This window comes from Geotrypetes seraphini, chromosome 6 (genome assembly GCF_902459505.1).
Source record: "Geotrypetes seraphini chromosome 6, aGeoSer1.1, whole genome shotgun sequence".
In the NCBI taxonomy this organism is placed as follows: domain Eukaryota; kingdom Metazoa; phylum Chordata; class Amphibia; order Gymnophiona; family Dermophiidae; genus Geotrypetes; species Geotrypetes seraphini.
The window spans coordinates 221,632,148-221,647,457 of NC_047089.1; the positions used below are offsets into that span (position 1 = coordinate 221,632,148).

At 42.6% G+C, this 15,310-nt stretch overlaps 1 protein-coding gene across 3 annotated transcripts in view; it reads right to left on the reverse strand.

The window, feature by feature from the left end:
* Positions 1–3,160: 3,160 nt before the first annotated feature.
* Positions 3,161–15,310, reverse strand: part of PEBP4 (phosphatidylethanolamine binding protein 4) — a 511,150-nt gene continuing 499,000 nt past the window's right edge. For 2 of the 3 annotated variants that reach the window (XM_033947612.1, XM_033947610.1), the window contains 2 exons: positions 6,859–6,978; positions 3,161–3,302 (listed from right to left, as the gene is read on the reverse strand). In XM_033947612.1, the coding sequence (XP_033803503.1) occupies positions 6,887–6,978 (92 nt within the window). In that variant the 3' untranslated portion in view covers positions 3,161–3,302; positions 6,859–6,886. The remainder of the gene's footprint in view (positions 3,303–6,858; positions 6,979–15,310) is intronic. The other variant, XM_033947611.1, reaches the window with a different exon arrangement.

Consider the following 15,310-nt stretch of genomic DNA (forward strand, 5'->3'; position numbering starts at 1 on the left):
TGTAGATGACTCACCTCCAGCCGGTGTCTCTCCTCCTCTCCTTGCACCTCCTGGATTCCTCCACCAAAACGGGTCATGGTCAGATGGGCCTCTGCGCATGCGCAGTCATCGATGCGATGACATCACACATGTGCGTGAAGTCATCACGTTTACGTCTGCGCACTTACGGGTGCCTTCCGGCTGAGGCACTGAATATAGTGTGTCGCCGGCCGGAAAGTTTGCAAGACACTGGTCTAGAGTGTTTGTTATTGATTTGTTCCAGTTTGACAGTATTGCATTGGCCAAGCCGGTTGTGACTGTGAATGAGATAGCTACTTTATTCCAGAATTGAGTAGGGTTTATTCTGCCTCTTACTTGTTTATTAGAGTAGGAGGAAATGCTGGTTGTGTTTGACAAGTGAGGACATAGATTGAATGAAAGGAGATAATGGTCTGACCGGGTGAGTGAGGACCAGTTAGTATTGGTGATAAGACAGGGGAAGTGTGAAGGCTATGAAGTCGAGGGTATGGCCTTTTTCATGTGTTGGGTTGGATGCTTTGAGATCTGTTTGGCAGTCTTCAAGCAGTGTTTTGAAGTACTGGACTGCATTATTATCAAAGGCTTCAGGGGGAAGATTTATGTCTCCAAGTATAAGCAGTCTGGTGTACTGACAGGCTAGACTCAAAATGATTTCTTGTAATTTTGTATTATTGCTTGATTGGGGGCGTGGAAGATGATATATCAGTAGGAGGCAGATGTTCTTGGTGGTCTTATCTCCAAGTTTGTAAGATATATATTCAAGGTTGGAGTGGGTGGTGGAGTCAGTCAGGGTAATGTTGAAGGAGCTTCTGTAAATAATGGCTAAATCTCCTTGCTTGTTCTGCCTGGGAATATGAATGATACTGTATCTTTGTGGGCAGAAATGGGGGAGTTCAGGACTATTGGTGTCTTTTAGCCAGGTTTTGGTGATGAAGATGAGCCCCAAATTATTGGTTAGAATCAGCTCTTTGAGTAAAAACAATTTTTTGACTACAGACCTAGCATTGAAGCGTATGCAGGGGATTTGGTTTGTTGTTCCTTGTTTTGATTGATGTTTGGTACATTTCTTAAGTTTGCATGGTTTCTGAAAAGGGGTTGTCTTACGTGATTTTGTTGATAACATGCTTAGAATTGAGAATGGGGATGGGGTACTGGTGATGAGGGCAGCTATCCCATTGGTGTGGTGGTGGAGCTTTGGGGTTTGGATCATGGGGACTTGAGTCTGTTGGTGGTAGTTGTAGAGTGGATTTCTATTAGGCTTACCAGGTATAGGGGAGGAAAGATTTGTGTGATTGAGAGATTCATCATGGTTCTATGATTTTGATCCTCTGGGACTATCTGGAAGATATTTTCCAAGGGTAGAGAGGTTGTAGTACTGTAGGTAGCTGGGCTGCAGGTAGTTGGGTTTTCATAAGAACCTGGATTTAGGCAGTGTGATAGCGATATTTCAAGCTGTAGTTGTTAGGCGACAGCAGGTTGGTGGGTATTGCCTGGTATTGCACTGGGAACAGTGCCTAGAACCGCACAAAGACCATTGAGCAAGTAAGCCATCAGTTCAGTGGGTTTATGGAGTCTCTGGTGAAGAACGGGCATAGTTTTCTGCTTGGTGTTGCTTGGTCCATTTGAAAGACCATTCAAAGGATCCTTCAGCAAGGCCTGCTGGTGGGAGAGGCTCACCAGTTCGTTAGGCCCTTTAAAGGGCCTTAGAGGAAAGCAGGATGTCCCAATATGGGAGGAGAGCAGGGCTTTCTGGAAGAACCAATCTGGTATGGTGAAGGGGGATGACTAGGCCTCCCCCCCCCCCCGCCTTGATGAGCTCTGTTGTTGTGCTGGTTCATTGGGCCCTCTAAAGGGCCAAAGCGGAAAGCAAGAAGTCCTGATATGGGAGGAGAGCAAGGTCTTCTGGAAGAACCAATCTGTTGTGGTAAGGGGGGATTGATTAAGCCTCCCTTTCCCCCATCTTGCTGAGCTTTGTTGTTGTGCTGGTTCATTTGGTCCTTTAAAGGGCCAAAGAGGAAAGCAGGAAGTCCCTATGTGGAAGGAGGGTAGGATTTCTTGGAAGACACAGTCCAGTGTGTTGAGGGGGATGATTAGGCCTCCCTTCTCCCTCACCTCACTGGACTCTGTTGTTGTGCCGGTTCGTCAGTCCCTTTAAAGGGCCGAAGAGAAAAGTAGGAAGGCCCGATGTGGGAGGCGGGCAGAGTCTCCTGGAAGACGTGGTCTGGTGTGGTGAGGAGGGGAGGATTAGGCCTCCATTTCCTCTCACTTTCCTAGGCTCTGTCGTTTTAACATGGACCACTAAAGGGGCAGATTCATCAATATGGGGTTAAGTGCAGATATTTAGCACTTAACCATTATGTAACCAAATTGGATGCCATAAAACAGTCCTATCTTTATGTGGCATCACTTTTGTGATTAAGGGCTAAATATAAACTATCAACAAACTCCTACTCCCAATATATAAACAAGAAGCTGCTAACCAGGCACCTCTCATTCTTATTCTTTTGAATTTTTCTTTAAACAAAACCTTTTCATCTTTGAATTTTAATACCGGTGAAAGAAAAAAGCCACATCACTCAAAAAAACTTTCACCAATACTATATATTCTTTCAAAAAGTGAGGAAAAAACAAAATTTGCAAGTAAGTTAATTTTGATCTCAATTAAAGTTACCGACAATCATTTCATGGTAACTCTCACCACTTCTTCAGGGCATAGAAATCAACCAGAAAGTCTACTTGTTGAAATTTTCTTCAGAGGAAAATGGCAATTCTAGAACTGGGTGTGGGATGTGCACAGATTTTTATCCCAGCCCTACCGGATCCCAACCTGAGGAATCCCACCAAAGGATAGCTTAATAGACATTAAAGACTGTTTATGGGTGACTTGGAATGATTTCTTGTATCAAATGAAGAGTATAAATTACAAGTTTGAGAGAAATTTCTCTATAATTTAACCATTAGTGAAGCAGTGGATCAGAAACTGTCGTGGATTTTTTTTTCCAGTTTATGACTGTTTTGAGAGTACTCTGCTTGAAGGGGTTTAGTTAGAGACTTTCAATTATCCTTTTATTTCCTCAGTTAGTTAGTATTACTAGAAAAGTTAATTCTGCGAAACACAAAAGATGTATACTGTATACACAAGCAGAGTGAGTTAGTCTTCTTTATTGATAGTTCAAAGTTAGGCTAGTAGGTACCCAAAGTAAAGAACAAAAGCTGAAGACATCCAGAAGAAAAGGCACCCTTTGAAAGATAGACGAAGATCTAAATCCAAGATAGATGAAGACCTGTAGGAAAGATAAGTCACATTAATGAAGACATTAGAAAAATACTTATCTGATGTTTGCACTACAGCACTGCTGATTTGACATTGACAGTTTATCCTTTATAATATATTCCTGTAAAAAGAAAGAGCTGAATGTTCATATTTCAGAACTTGGTTTAAGGTGAAAAATTGTTGGAGAGAGACTATTTGTAAAAATTCAGTTGAACTTGTTTAATTTAAAGTTTAATACTTGAATTCTATCTGGTATAATAAAAATTTAATTTTGGTTAAGGATACTTTAGTTCCATTTCGTAGATACAGACAGATTAATATTGGTTTCAGAGGAAAGATATTAACTCAGAATCCGTTTCCTCTTATTTCTTTTGAGAATCTAGGATGAGGTTAGTTTTTTCTATTGAACCTCTATCCCTTCTCAAAAGTGAAAACTTATCGGAGGTTAACAGTAGAGCAGGTGATCAGTTCTTGGGATGGGCTCACATTATTTTTTGCATACCATGTGTTCATAAGTGTGTATGGCAGAAAAGATATCAGTGTTAAGCTGTAAGTTAATGTGTTTCATACATTATACAGTATGAAAGATATAAGTGAAAGATGTGCACATTAGCTTGTCAGAATTAGTTATTAGTGCTACATATGATTAAAATTTGTATTCTCTGTATTAGACCATGCCACCCCGGGTCCAACATTGTTTTCTCTCTGCTCCTCTACCTCCCCCCCCCCCCCCCAAAGGTTCAACATTGCTCTTTCTCTGTTCCCCTGCTCCTGAGTCCAATACTGCTCTGCCTCTGCTCTCCCAAGTTCCAAGTTTATTTATATTTGATATACCGGTCATTGAAGTTCTTCTAAGTGGTTTACATAAAAGAAGAAATAAAATTAGTAGAGTAGCAGTTGAGAGAGAATTAACGTGGATGAAATAGGTAAAAAAATAGAAGGTGGAAGAGGGAACTACAATTCTTAATAGGACAGTGGGATGGGGGAAAGGGTAAGCAGGAAAAGCTATCTCTTTGCTGCCGCAGGCCATATATTAAATAATTTAAAGAAGGAAATCAAGATGCCTGAAGATGAATCAAGTAAAAGAAGGGCATTGGCTAAATGCATCATTGAAAATAAAAGTTTTAAGCTGGGTCTTAAATTTGTCCAAAGGTGATTTGTGTTTCCCATCCCTGGGTCCAATATCGCTCTCTGCTCCCCTCTGGATTCAACATTGCTCTCTCCCACTTTCCTACCCCTGCTCCCCTTCCCCCTGGGTCCAACATTGCTTTCTCTCTGCTTCCTTGAATCCCCAGGTCTAATATCATTATCTCTTTGCTCCCCTACCCATCTGGGTCCAACATCACTCTCTCTCTCTCTCTCTCTCTGCTCTCCTGCTCCTTCGGGTCCAAAACTGCTCTCTCTCTCTCTGCTCCTCCATCCCCATATTCAGCATTGTGCTCTTTCTGTTCCTCTGCTCCCAGATCCAACACCACTTTTTCTCTCTCTGCTCCCATGTCCCAGGTCAAAAATCATGCTCTCTCTGCTCTCCCACCCCCTCTATACCTTCCAATTTTCTTAGACAGCAGTGAAGACTCCCTTTGACCTGTCCACCCCTCCCCATGTTGCAATTTCCTGTTTCCTCAGAGACAGGATGGATCAGGGTAAACCTCCAGGGCAGGTAGCAAGCAGTATATAGACAGTGCTGGGCTGCTACTGCTGTCTAAGGAACTTGAAAGATATGGGGGAGCTTTTGAGGGCAGGAACTGTAGGTTGGAGGTGATTAATTTTAATTTGCTGCAATTTTTAAAATCATGATCAATAAGCATTAACCACGTTTAATGTGCAGCCCTATCAATTACATGTAGTAGCGCAATGTTTTACTAGAAACAGTAAAGTCAATACTCAGCCAGCAGTGCTCGGCATTTTGCTGACATCTGCTTACATTATGCCCAGAAATTCAATGCGAGGCCATAGTCACGCTCCAGCATTGGGTTTCTGGAGCTATCCTCGAGGCACACTTAGTACCATCAGATTTTCAAGATTACCACAATGAATGTGAACATAAGAATAGCCATACTGGGTCAAACCAGTGGTCCATCTAGCCCAGTGGTTCCCAAACCTGTCCTGGAGGACCCTCAGGCCAGTCGGGTTTTCAAGATAGCCCTAATGAATATGCATGGAGCAGATCTGCATTCCTGGCATCTCCATTATATGCAAATCTCTGTCATGCATAATCATTAGGGCTATCTTGAAAACCCGACTGGCCTGGGGGTCCTCCAGGACAGGTTTGGGAACCACTGATCTAGCCCATTATCTTGTTTCCATAGTAGCCAATCCAGGCCACTATGGAAACCTGGCAGAAAGCCAAATAATAGCAACATTCCATGCTACCAATCCAGGGCAAGCAGTGGCTTTCCCCATGTCTGTCTCAATAGCAGACTATGGACTTTTCCTTCAGGAACCTGTCCAAACCTTTTATAAACTCAGCTACACCAACTGCTGTTACCATATCCTCTGGCAACGAGTTCCAGAGCTTAACTAGTCTTTGAGTGAAAAAATATTTCCTCCATGAGATAGATTTGCCTGCACTGCCTCATTTGCATGCAAATCTAACTCATCAATATTCATTATGTATATCCTGAAATGAGAAGGTATGCCCCAAGGAATGGGATTGGAATGACTGCAATAGCAGGTTCAGTGTGATATTCAGATTAACTTTTATGCAGTCGTGAATTTGGTTCCAGTTTTTTGGTTTGGTAACTATTATGCAGCCCTGTTTATGCAGTAGCATGGCCAATTAAGTGCTAAATATTGGCACTTAGCTGGTTACATGTTGATTCTGCCACTAGAATGCTCCCAAAATAGCTGGTTTTGGTTTAGACGCTAATCAGTTATTTTCAGTGCCACTAGTTGGTTAAGTGCCACTGAAAATGATCAGTTAGCTCCGAACAAGTGATTTAATCAGCAAGGAAGCGTTTCTGGCTGGTTAAATTGCTTTGAATATTGACCCTAGTGTGAATAACTGATGCTTGCTAATGTCACATTACTATAAGGCAGCAATGCAGTATCTTCTGATCTCTCTACAGTCTGTAGATCCCTTGTGTCATAGTTGTATACTATGTGACAGAGAATATGAAAGGTGTATATAGTTAAATCATGTTTTATGCAAGTAGGAAGTCTAAATGATTTGCCAGTATGAGTTTGTAATATAACAAAACGAGTGTGAAAGAAGTTCTGAAATTATGAATAGAAAGAAACAAAAGGTTTGGACTGGGATAAGAAACATGAAGTATGCATGTTCTATAAAAGTGTAGACAAGAGAATAGGCCAAAGTCATTTATACAAGATAAATACTGTCAGTCCTGGCTTGAAAAGCACTGTACAGACACATTTTAAACAATCTCTAAAGGTTTGAGAAGATTATTCAAAATGTTGTATGTGTGTATTAACTGTGCATTAAAAATTTTCAGTCCAATTTTGCTGAACAGAGGGACATCTTGGAAAAATCTGGAAGAAGCAAGTAAGTAGAAGGATAGCATATTAATCTCTCCAGACTCACTAGAAGCAATAGTGCCAGCACTCACCATTGCCCACACATTCTGACTTGGACTTTTAGTCATTGAAATTTTGGGTAAGGTACTGAGTGGTTACCACTGGAGTTTGCAGCTTAAATTGTTTAGTAAAGTGCTTCAGATCCCAGGAACCTGAAATAGATGAAAGAAAGAGATAGTAAGACTCTGAGGGAGACAACAGACACAAATACACAAACACTTGGTAGGCCCAGTTACAGAGAAAAAGCCAAGTTTTGCAGTTCAGAGATATTAGCTAGGTGCTGGGAAAGAGACACTCAGGATTTGTGAAACAATCAGAAAACTGCCAGCTAAAGTCAGGTAACAACCAGAAATGGTGAAACGGTCAACTAAACAGAACAAAAAAAATGCATAGAGCAGATAAAATTCACCCACTCCACCATCCAGGTGATTGAAAACAGCCTGTGAGAGGATCAAGCCAGATAGCCCTGAATATAAGCTCACCAGAGTTTTGGTTTGCAAATCTGGGACATCTGGGTAGGGCAGGGTTGGTTGAGGTGGGGCTGACAGGACCTTCTCCAGGGCAATTCCTACCATAACAATTATAATATACTAAGGTGAGGAGTGACCTAGTGGTAGAGCTGCTGCCTCAGCACCCTGAGATTGAAGGATCAATCCCAGCACTGCTCCTTGTGACCCTGGGTAAGTCACTTAATCCTCCATTGCCCTCTGGAGACAAGGAGCCAGTCAATGCGGGAGGGAAGTCTCAACAGCAGAAGAAGGAGTTCATTTGCATATAGATGCTGCAAAGATATCTTGGAGGCTCTCTATTCACCCTGAGTGAAAGACAGAAGAGAAAACAAGAGTTCCAGAGCAGAGAGCTGGGTAAAACAAGAGCTCCTTCAGGAGCTTAGGTGACCTTCAAGTGGAGAAATGCTGGTGAAAGCCTAACCCTCAGTAACCCTAACCTTGACCATCCAGTCTGGTAGAGCTTGGAGTGACCGGAGAGTGATCACACTTGATGATTGGCAGAAGGCATGGTGGAAAGTCTGAATGACTGGAAGGGTCCTCAGGAAAAGTTACCAGTCACTCCCTGAGGACTCTTCTAGTCACACAGTCTTCACTCTCTGAGGACTCCTCTGGTTACTCAGACACTCTTCCTGAGGAGTGTCTGAGTAACCAGAGGAGTCCTCAGAGAGTGAAGACTGTGTGACTAGAAGAGTCCTCAGGGAGTGACTGGTAACAGGATGGTCTGTAGGGGACCACTGTACTGGTGGAAGCCTGGCTGGTGGTGACTGGCAAGTGACTGGTGGAGGGACTGGAGAAGTGGCCAGAAGACCCAGAGGGAAGCAGCCAGAGGATTTCAAGGTCCTAGGCTGATGGTGACTGGCAAGTGACCGGTGGATGGACTGATGGGACCTGTGGAGAGACTGGTAATGGTACCAGAAGAGTCCTCAGGGAGTGACTGGTAACAGGATGGTCTGTAGGGGACCACTGTACTGGTGGAAGCCTGGCTGGTGGTGACTGGCAAGTGACTGGTGGAGGGACTGGAGAAGTGGCCAGAAGACCCAGAAGGAAACAGCCAAAGAATCTGAAATCATTTGCCAATGATCAGAGATTCAGCAGAGTATCTCTCTCTTTTTTTTTAAAATGTTGAAACTGGATTCAACAGATTTGTGAAATGTGTGAAAGGAGGACAGAGCAAGAGGGGGAGATATTGGACCACATGGAGGAAGGTGTGAGGGCAGGCACTCTGCTCTACATTTGCAGGGATAATTTTGCACAAATACTGTACATTTATAAGGGACCTCTACCCTTATTACAGGAATCATGGCCTGAAAATTGCCAAAGAGAAGGTAGTCTGAGAAACAGATCTGAAATCAGGAACAATCCCTGAAAACTTACCCCAAGAATATCATCCAGGCACCACAATTCAGCTAACAAAGCATCACAAAAATAATCACTCAGGAAATAGAAAACCACATCAGCACAAGTAGCTTATTAGGAGCATTAGGAGCCAGTGAACTAGGTGCCAGGATATTGTCAGTTTGGTTTTAAAATCTCCACAGTCTATTGTGGGATCTCAGCAGATGAACATTAGGGTCCCACTATCCAGGTGCCAGAATCCAAGGCAGGTAAAAGCCACAAAATCATATGCCAATTAAAAACCATTTTAGATGGTAGTCTGTATATGGCTCTTTGTTAAAGTTTCTCATCTGTATTTGATCTTCTTTTCTCTTAGGGTATTGTCAGGACAAGAAGGGACAGACAGAGACAGAGAAGAGCCTTTTCTTCTTTCTTTAAGGAGAGACAGTGGAAGGCTTCTCTCGGCCCTTGTGACTGTGTGTATGGATATTTTTTATTATGTGACTGTTCTACTGTGCTGTTAAACTGTATATATTTCTGATACTATATCATATTATTTCTATTTCCAGGATTTAATTTGTCATCTCCAAGTTTACGTCATTGATTGTATTTATGCTTAAGTTTGATCATTTCAGTATTATTATGTTGTTACCAAATAAATAGATTAGAAAGTATAGATAGATATGTAAGCCTAAGCATATGCTTTAATGGGGCTAATTTTATAAGCTTTTTTAGAATATAAGAATTGCCCCTGCTGAGTCAGACCAGTGGTCCATCATGCCCAGCAGTCCGCTCACGCGGTGGCTCTCTGGTCAAAGACCAGCGCCCTAACTGACACTAGCCCTACCAGCGTATGTCCTTGTTCAGCAGGAACTTGTCTAACTTAGTCTTGAATCTCTGGAGGGTGTGTTCCCCTATGACAGACTCCGAAAGAGCGTTCCAGTTTTCTACCACTCTCTGGGTGAAGAACTTCCTTACGTTTGTACGGAATCTATCCCCTTTCAACTGTAGAGAGTACCCTCTCGTTCTCCCTACCTTGGAGAGGGTGAACAACCTGTCCTTATCTACTAAGTCTATCCCCCTTCAGTACCTTGAATGTTTCGATCATGTCCCCTCTCAATCTCTTCTGTTCGAGAGAGAAGAGATCCAGTTTCTCTAATCTTTCGCTGTACGGCAGCTCCTCCAGCCCCTTAACCATCTTAGTCGCTCTTCTCTGGACACTTTCGAGTAGTACCGTGTCCTTCTTCATGTACGGCGACCAGTGCTGGATGCAGTACTCCAGGTGAGGGCGCACCATGGCCCGGTACAGTGGCATGATAACCTTCTCCGATCTGTTTGTGATCCCCTTCTTTATTCTTCCTAGCATTCTGTTCGCCCTTTTCGCCACCAGCACACATTGCGCGGACGGCTTCATCAACTTGTCGATCAGAACTCCAAAGTCCATTTCTTGGGAGGTCTCTCCAAGTACTGCCCCGGACATCCTGAATTTGTGTATGAGATTTTTGTTACCAACATGCATCACTTTACACATATCCACGTTGAACCTCATCTGCCATGTCGCAGCCCATTCCTCGAGCCTGATTATGTCACGTTGTAGATCTTCGCAATCCCCCTGCGTCTTCACTACTCCGAATAATTTCGTATCGTCCGCAAATTTTATCACCTCGCTCGTCGTACCTATGTCCAGATCGTTTATGAAGATGTTGAAGAGCACGGGTCCAAGCACCAAGCCCTGCGGCACCCCGCTGGTGCCGCTTTTCCAGTACGAGTATTGTCCATTTACCCCAGTGGTTCCCAAACCCTGTCCTGGGGGACCCCCAGCCAGTCAGGTTTTCAAGATATCCCTAATGAATATGCATGAGAGAGATTTGCATATAATGGAAGCGACAGGTATGCAAATCTCTCTCATGCATATTCATTAGGGATATCTTGAAAACCCGACTGGCTGGGGGTTCCCCAGGACAGGGTTTGGGAACCACTGATTTACCCCCACTCTCTGTTTCCTATGCTCCAACCAGTTTTTAATCCACGTGAGTATTTCACCCTTGATTCCATGGCTCACAATTTTCCGAAGTAGTCATTCATGTGGAACCTTATCAAACGCCTTCTGAAAATCCAGATATACAATGTCGACCGGTTCGTCCTTGTCTATCTGCCTGTTTACTCCTTCGAAGAAGTGCAGCAAGTTTGTCAAACAAGATCTGCCTTTGCTGAAACCATGCTGGCTGGTCCACATCAGCCCGTGTCCATCAAGGTGATCAATGATGCGGTCCTTTATCAGAGCCTTTACCATCTTTCCCGGTACCGAGGTCAAACTCACTGGCCTATAGTTTCCCGGGTCTCCCCAGTATTTTATGCACAGAAATAGGCATGTATAAAGTTGCCCAGGGTATATATTCATAAAAGTGCATGCTGCCAATGGATGGTGCATACTTTTCAGCAATATGGGGGTAATTCTTTAAGGAGCTGCCTACTTTTAAGCAGGAAGAGTGCATGTATAGTAAATGCTGCTGCAAACACAGATGTGAGTACATTTTCTGGCTACAAACCAGAATGCAATGGCACATTCTTAGAAGGTGGGAGTTCACAAGGGTGAAGTTGGAGTGGGGAGTGCACACTTATACATATTACTTATTCTTGTATCTCCAGCCATTAGGTGTTCTCACTTACACAAGAAGCATGTATCTTGGCAGTATACTATGAAATAAAGTAGGTGTATACATTTCTTTATAGAACAGGCACCTATGGGAGTAATCAGGTGCCTTGATACAGGTACTACAATGAGATTGCAATTGCCACAGACACACCTAAGCTATTACAGAATTCTAACCTAAAACCACTTGGTGTACCAAAACCTAGGCATGCCATTTATGCCAGGTTGGCTGGTGTGCTTAAGTGTGCCATGGAACATGCGTAACTGACAGTATTCCATAAACTGCTTGCTCATGGCCTGCCCTTGCTCCTCCTGTGTGTACATCCTCTTACAATTGCATGCAATAGCACTTAGGTGCTACCTTATAGAATAGCACAAAGTGCACATATACACATACTGCAAATTAACAGTGCCTCTTGCCCTATATGTGCAGAAACATTTTGGGGGTAGAGGCTGGGCAGAGTTGGAGTGGTGCTGCAAAATATGCACATGTTCACAGATACACCTGCCTCAGAGCACCTGGAAGGATACACCTGCCTCAGAGCAGGTGTAACTCTATCGGGGGCTTTTGAGGAGGCTATCTGATAAAGGCATATAGGTGCCTATGTTTACTTTATTATCACCCCCCTCCCCAGTAATTCCACAGTAAAAAGGGAGTTCCAAAAAAACAAACAATAAAAGCTGTGGAATAGATGTTCTTGATACAAATGTGAGTTAGGATAGTTATGTAGGACAATGGTTCCCAACCCTGTCCTGGAAGACCACCAGCCAGTCAGGTTTTCAGGATAGCCCTAATGAATGCATGGAATAGATTTGCATACCTGTCATTTCCATTACATGCAAATCTTGCTCATGCATATTCAATAGGGCTATCCCCAAAACCCAACTGGCTAGTGGTCCTCCAGGACAGGGTTGAGAATCACTGATGTAGGATACAAGTTCATCCATATGAAGTAACAATAATGTGGACCCAACACAGTCTGTGTTTCAGCTGTAATAGAAGCTAGAATACTTTTCAAATTCACTTACATTTGCTATAAATTGTTATCTGGATTATCTCCATTCTATCTTTTTTCTCACTTCAAATTGTATAGTCCGATTAAATCTACTCGTCGTTCTGGTTTATTTATTTTTCCCAATCCTAAAAATTGCCATTACAAAACGTTTTTTGATAGAACCTTGGCCTATCAAGCAGGTAAAGTCCAAGCTTGGTTAGACGATATGATTCGACAAACTGCATCCTATTGCACTTTCAGGAAATTAGTAAAGAACAATTTTTCAAGAAATTTGTTACTTGATTAGTGACTACATCATAGTATTCACACTACAATAGTATAAAACTGTATATTGTACTGCTGCTTCTCATATGTTTTGTATTTCATCACTGAATTGTTCAATTTTCTTATTTTGTGAACTCTTTGGGTGTTGGTGGTATAGAAAAATAAGTTATTATTTTTATTATTATTCCTCAGAGGTCCTGAGCGTTGGGTCCTGATGATTATGAACACAAGTATGCATTGCAGCTGCTGTTCACTTCGCCCAGAGGCTCATTTAGGAGAGAGGAATTTTGCAGAAAACATTTTCATCCATACTTGTGTTCATAATCATCATGCACCCAACACTCGGAACTCCTGAGGAAGGCTATTACAGCCGAAACATGGACCGTGTTGGGTCTGCACTATTGTTGCTTCATGTGGGTGAACTTGTAGCCTACATACAGTATACCCAATAAACTTCATTAAGATTGCTCTTCTGTGTGGATGAGTGTGTACCTTACAAAAGTGGTTCCCAACCAGGCCAACCCCACCAGGCCAATTGGGTTTTCAGGCTAGCCCTAATGAATATGCATGAGAGAGATTTGCATATAATGGACGTGACAGGCATGCAAATCTGCTCCATGCATATTCATTAGGGCTAGCCTGAAAACCCGATTGGCCTGGAGGTCCTCCAGGACAGGGTTGGGAACCACTGTCTTACAAGAACCTAACTCACACTTGCATCAAGAACATCTATTCCATAGCTTTTTTGTTGTTTTTTTTTGGAACTACTTTATTAAACAGCCACAACATATATGCCTGTGCCTTGAGAGCTTTTGTGATCTTTCCCTGTTACTAGGCCAACTGACGGCTTTGTTACCTGCAGCATAACCTCGATCAATTTTCTGGGACAGAGACCACTAGGAGCTTCATTGGAACAGGAAGGACTCATGGCTTCTCAGGCACTGGAAACCACCCTTAGTTTGAAAGAATGCAAGCAACTCCCTGCCTCTTAATGCTAGTGCAGAGAGAAGATGGAGTGTTTTGACATCAGGGACTGGCAAGCTTGTTGTGCTGCAACAAGAGGAAAGTGATTTTAGCGTTCTATCTGGCAAACCTTTGCTTGAACCAGAAGTGGAGACCTAAGGAGAAAGAGACCTGTCTTTGCAGCCAGAGGAATCTCTTAAGACATCTAGCAAATGTAAATTTACAATGGAAATTCTATGGATTGATATTCAAAATCTTACGAGTTCTTTATTGGAACAATTTGAAGGACAGAATTCTCATTGACAAATAGTTTCAGAGACCGTTTCTGATTTATCGGTAAAGTTGAATGAATTTGATTTAAAAAAAAATCTTCAAGATATGGAACTTAAATTGATTAAAGTGGAAGAACTGGACTCTGTAATTTCAAAACTTTATTAGATCCAAGAATTTGAGATTTGTCAACTTTCTACTTCAAAAAGCAATTTCACCAGAAATATACTTGAGAAATATTTAAGAGAAGTTTGGAAATTTTCAGTTACCAAGTTTAACAAAGGTTTATTATATTTATCTGTGAAAAGAGGAAAATTCAGACTAATTCTCTAGAACTTTCGCCATCACATTTTCAACCTGTTGGCCACCTTAAGATCATCACATACAATCACACCCAAGCCCCACTCTTCAATCGTGCACATAAGTTCTTCACCTCCTAAACTATTCCTTCAGGTTTTTGCAGCCCAAATGCATGACCTTGCATTTCTTAGCATTAAATTGTAGCTGCCAAATTTCAGACCATTCTTCAAGCTTCACTAGGTCTTTCTTCATGTTATTCACACCATCTGGGGTGTCTACTGTATTGCAGATTTTGGATTATCTGCAAAGAGGCAATTTATACCTGACAGTCCTTTAGCAATATCGCTTATAAAATGTTTAAAAAAAACAGGCCCAAGAACAGAACCTTCCACTAGTAACATCCCTTTCCTCAGAGTGATCTCCATTGACCACTACCCTCTGTCGTCTTCCACTTAACCAGTTCCTGATCCAGCCTGTCACTTTGGGGTCCATCCCAAGAGCACACAGCTTATTTATAAGACATCTGCCCTATCACTTCTAGTTTAGGTTAGCCAGCCTGCTGCCGAAGACACTTCTTACTTTCTTTGATAGATATATACCATCCCTGCTCAGCAGCCCTTGGAAAATCATCCCTTGGTCCAGGAAGCCAAAACCCTCTCGATGACACCATCCACGTAGCCTCACATTCATCTCCAGGATGCGTGCTTCTCTGATCTGGCCCTTACCCTCAACAGGGAGGATGGAAAAGAATACCACCTGCACACCTGACTTCTTCACCTTCTCTCCAAGAACCACAAAGTCACTTTTGATATGTTCGCAGGGGTACCTGGCAGTATTATTAGTGCCAATGTAGATGAGCAGCATCGGATATTAGTCATCAGGCTTGATGAGTCTTGGCACTCTTTCTGTAACATCTTGAATTTTGGCACCAGGCAGACAGCATACCTCCCAGGACATCATGTCTGGTCTGTAGATGGATGCTTCCCTGAGGGCTTATACTCACCTGGGGGCTTTGAGCACCCTGCCCCAATGATTCTAGTTTAAAACCCTCTTCAGTAGGTTAGCCAATCTGTTACTGAAGATATTTCTTCCCTTTGATAGATGCACACCATCACTGCTAAGCAGCCCTTGAAAAATCATCCCATGGTCCAGCAAGCCAAAACGCTCTTGACGA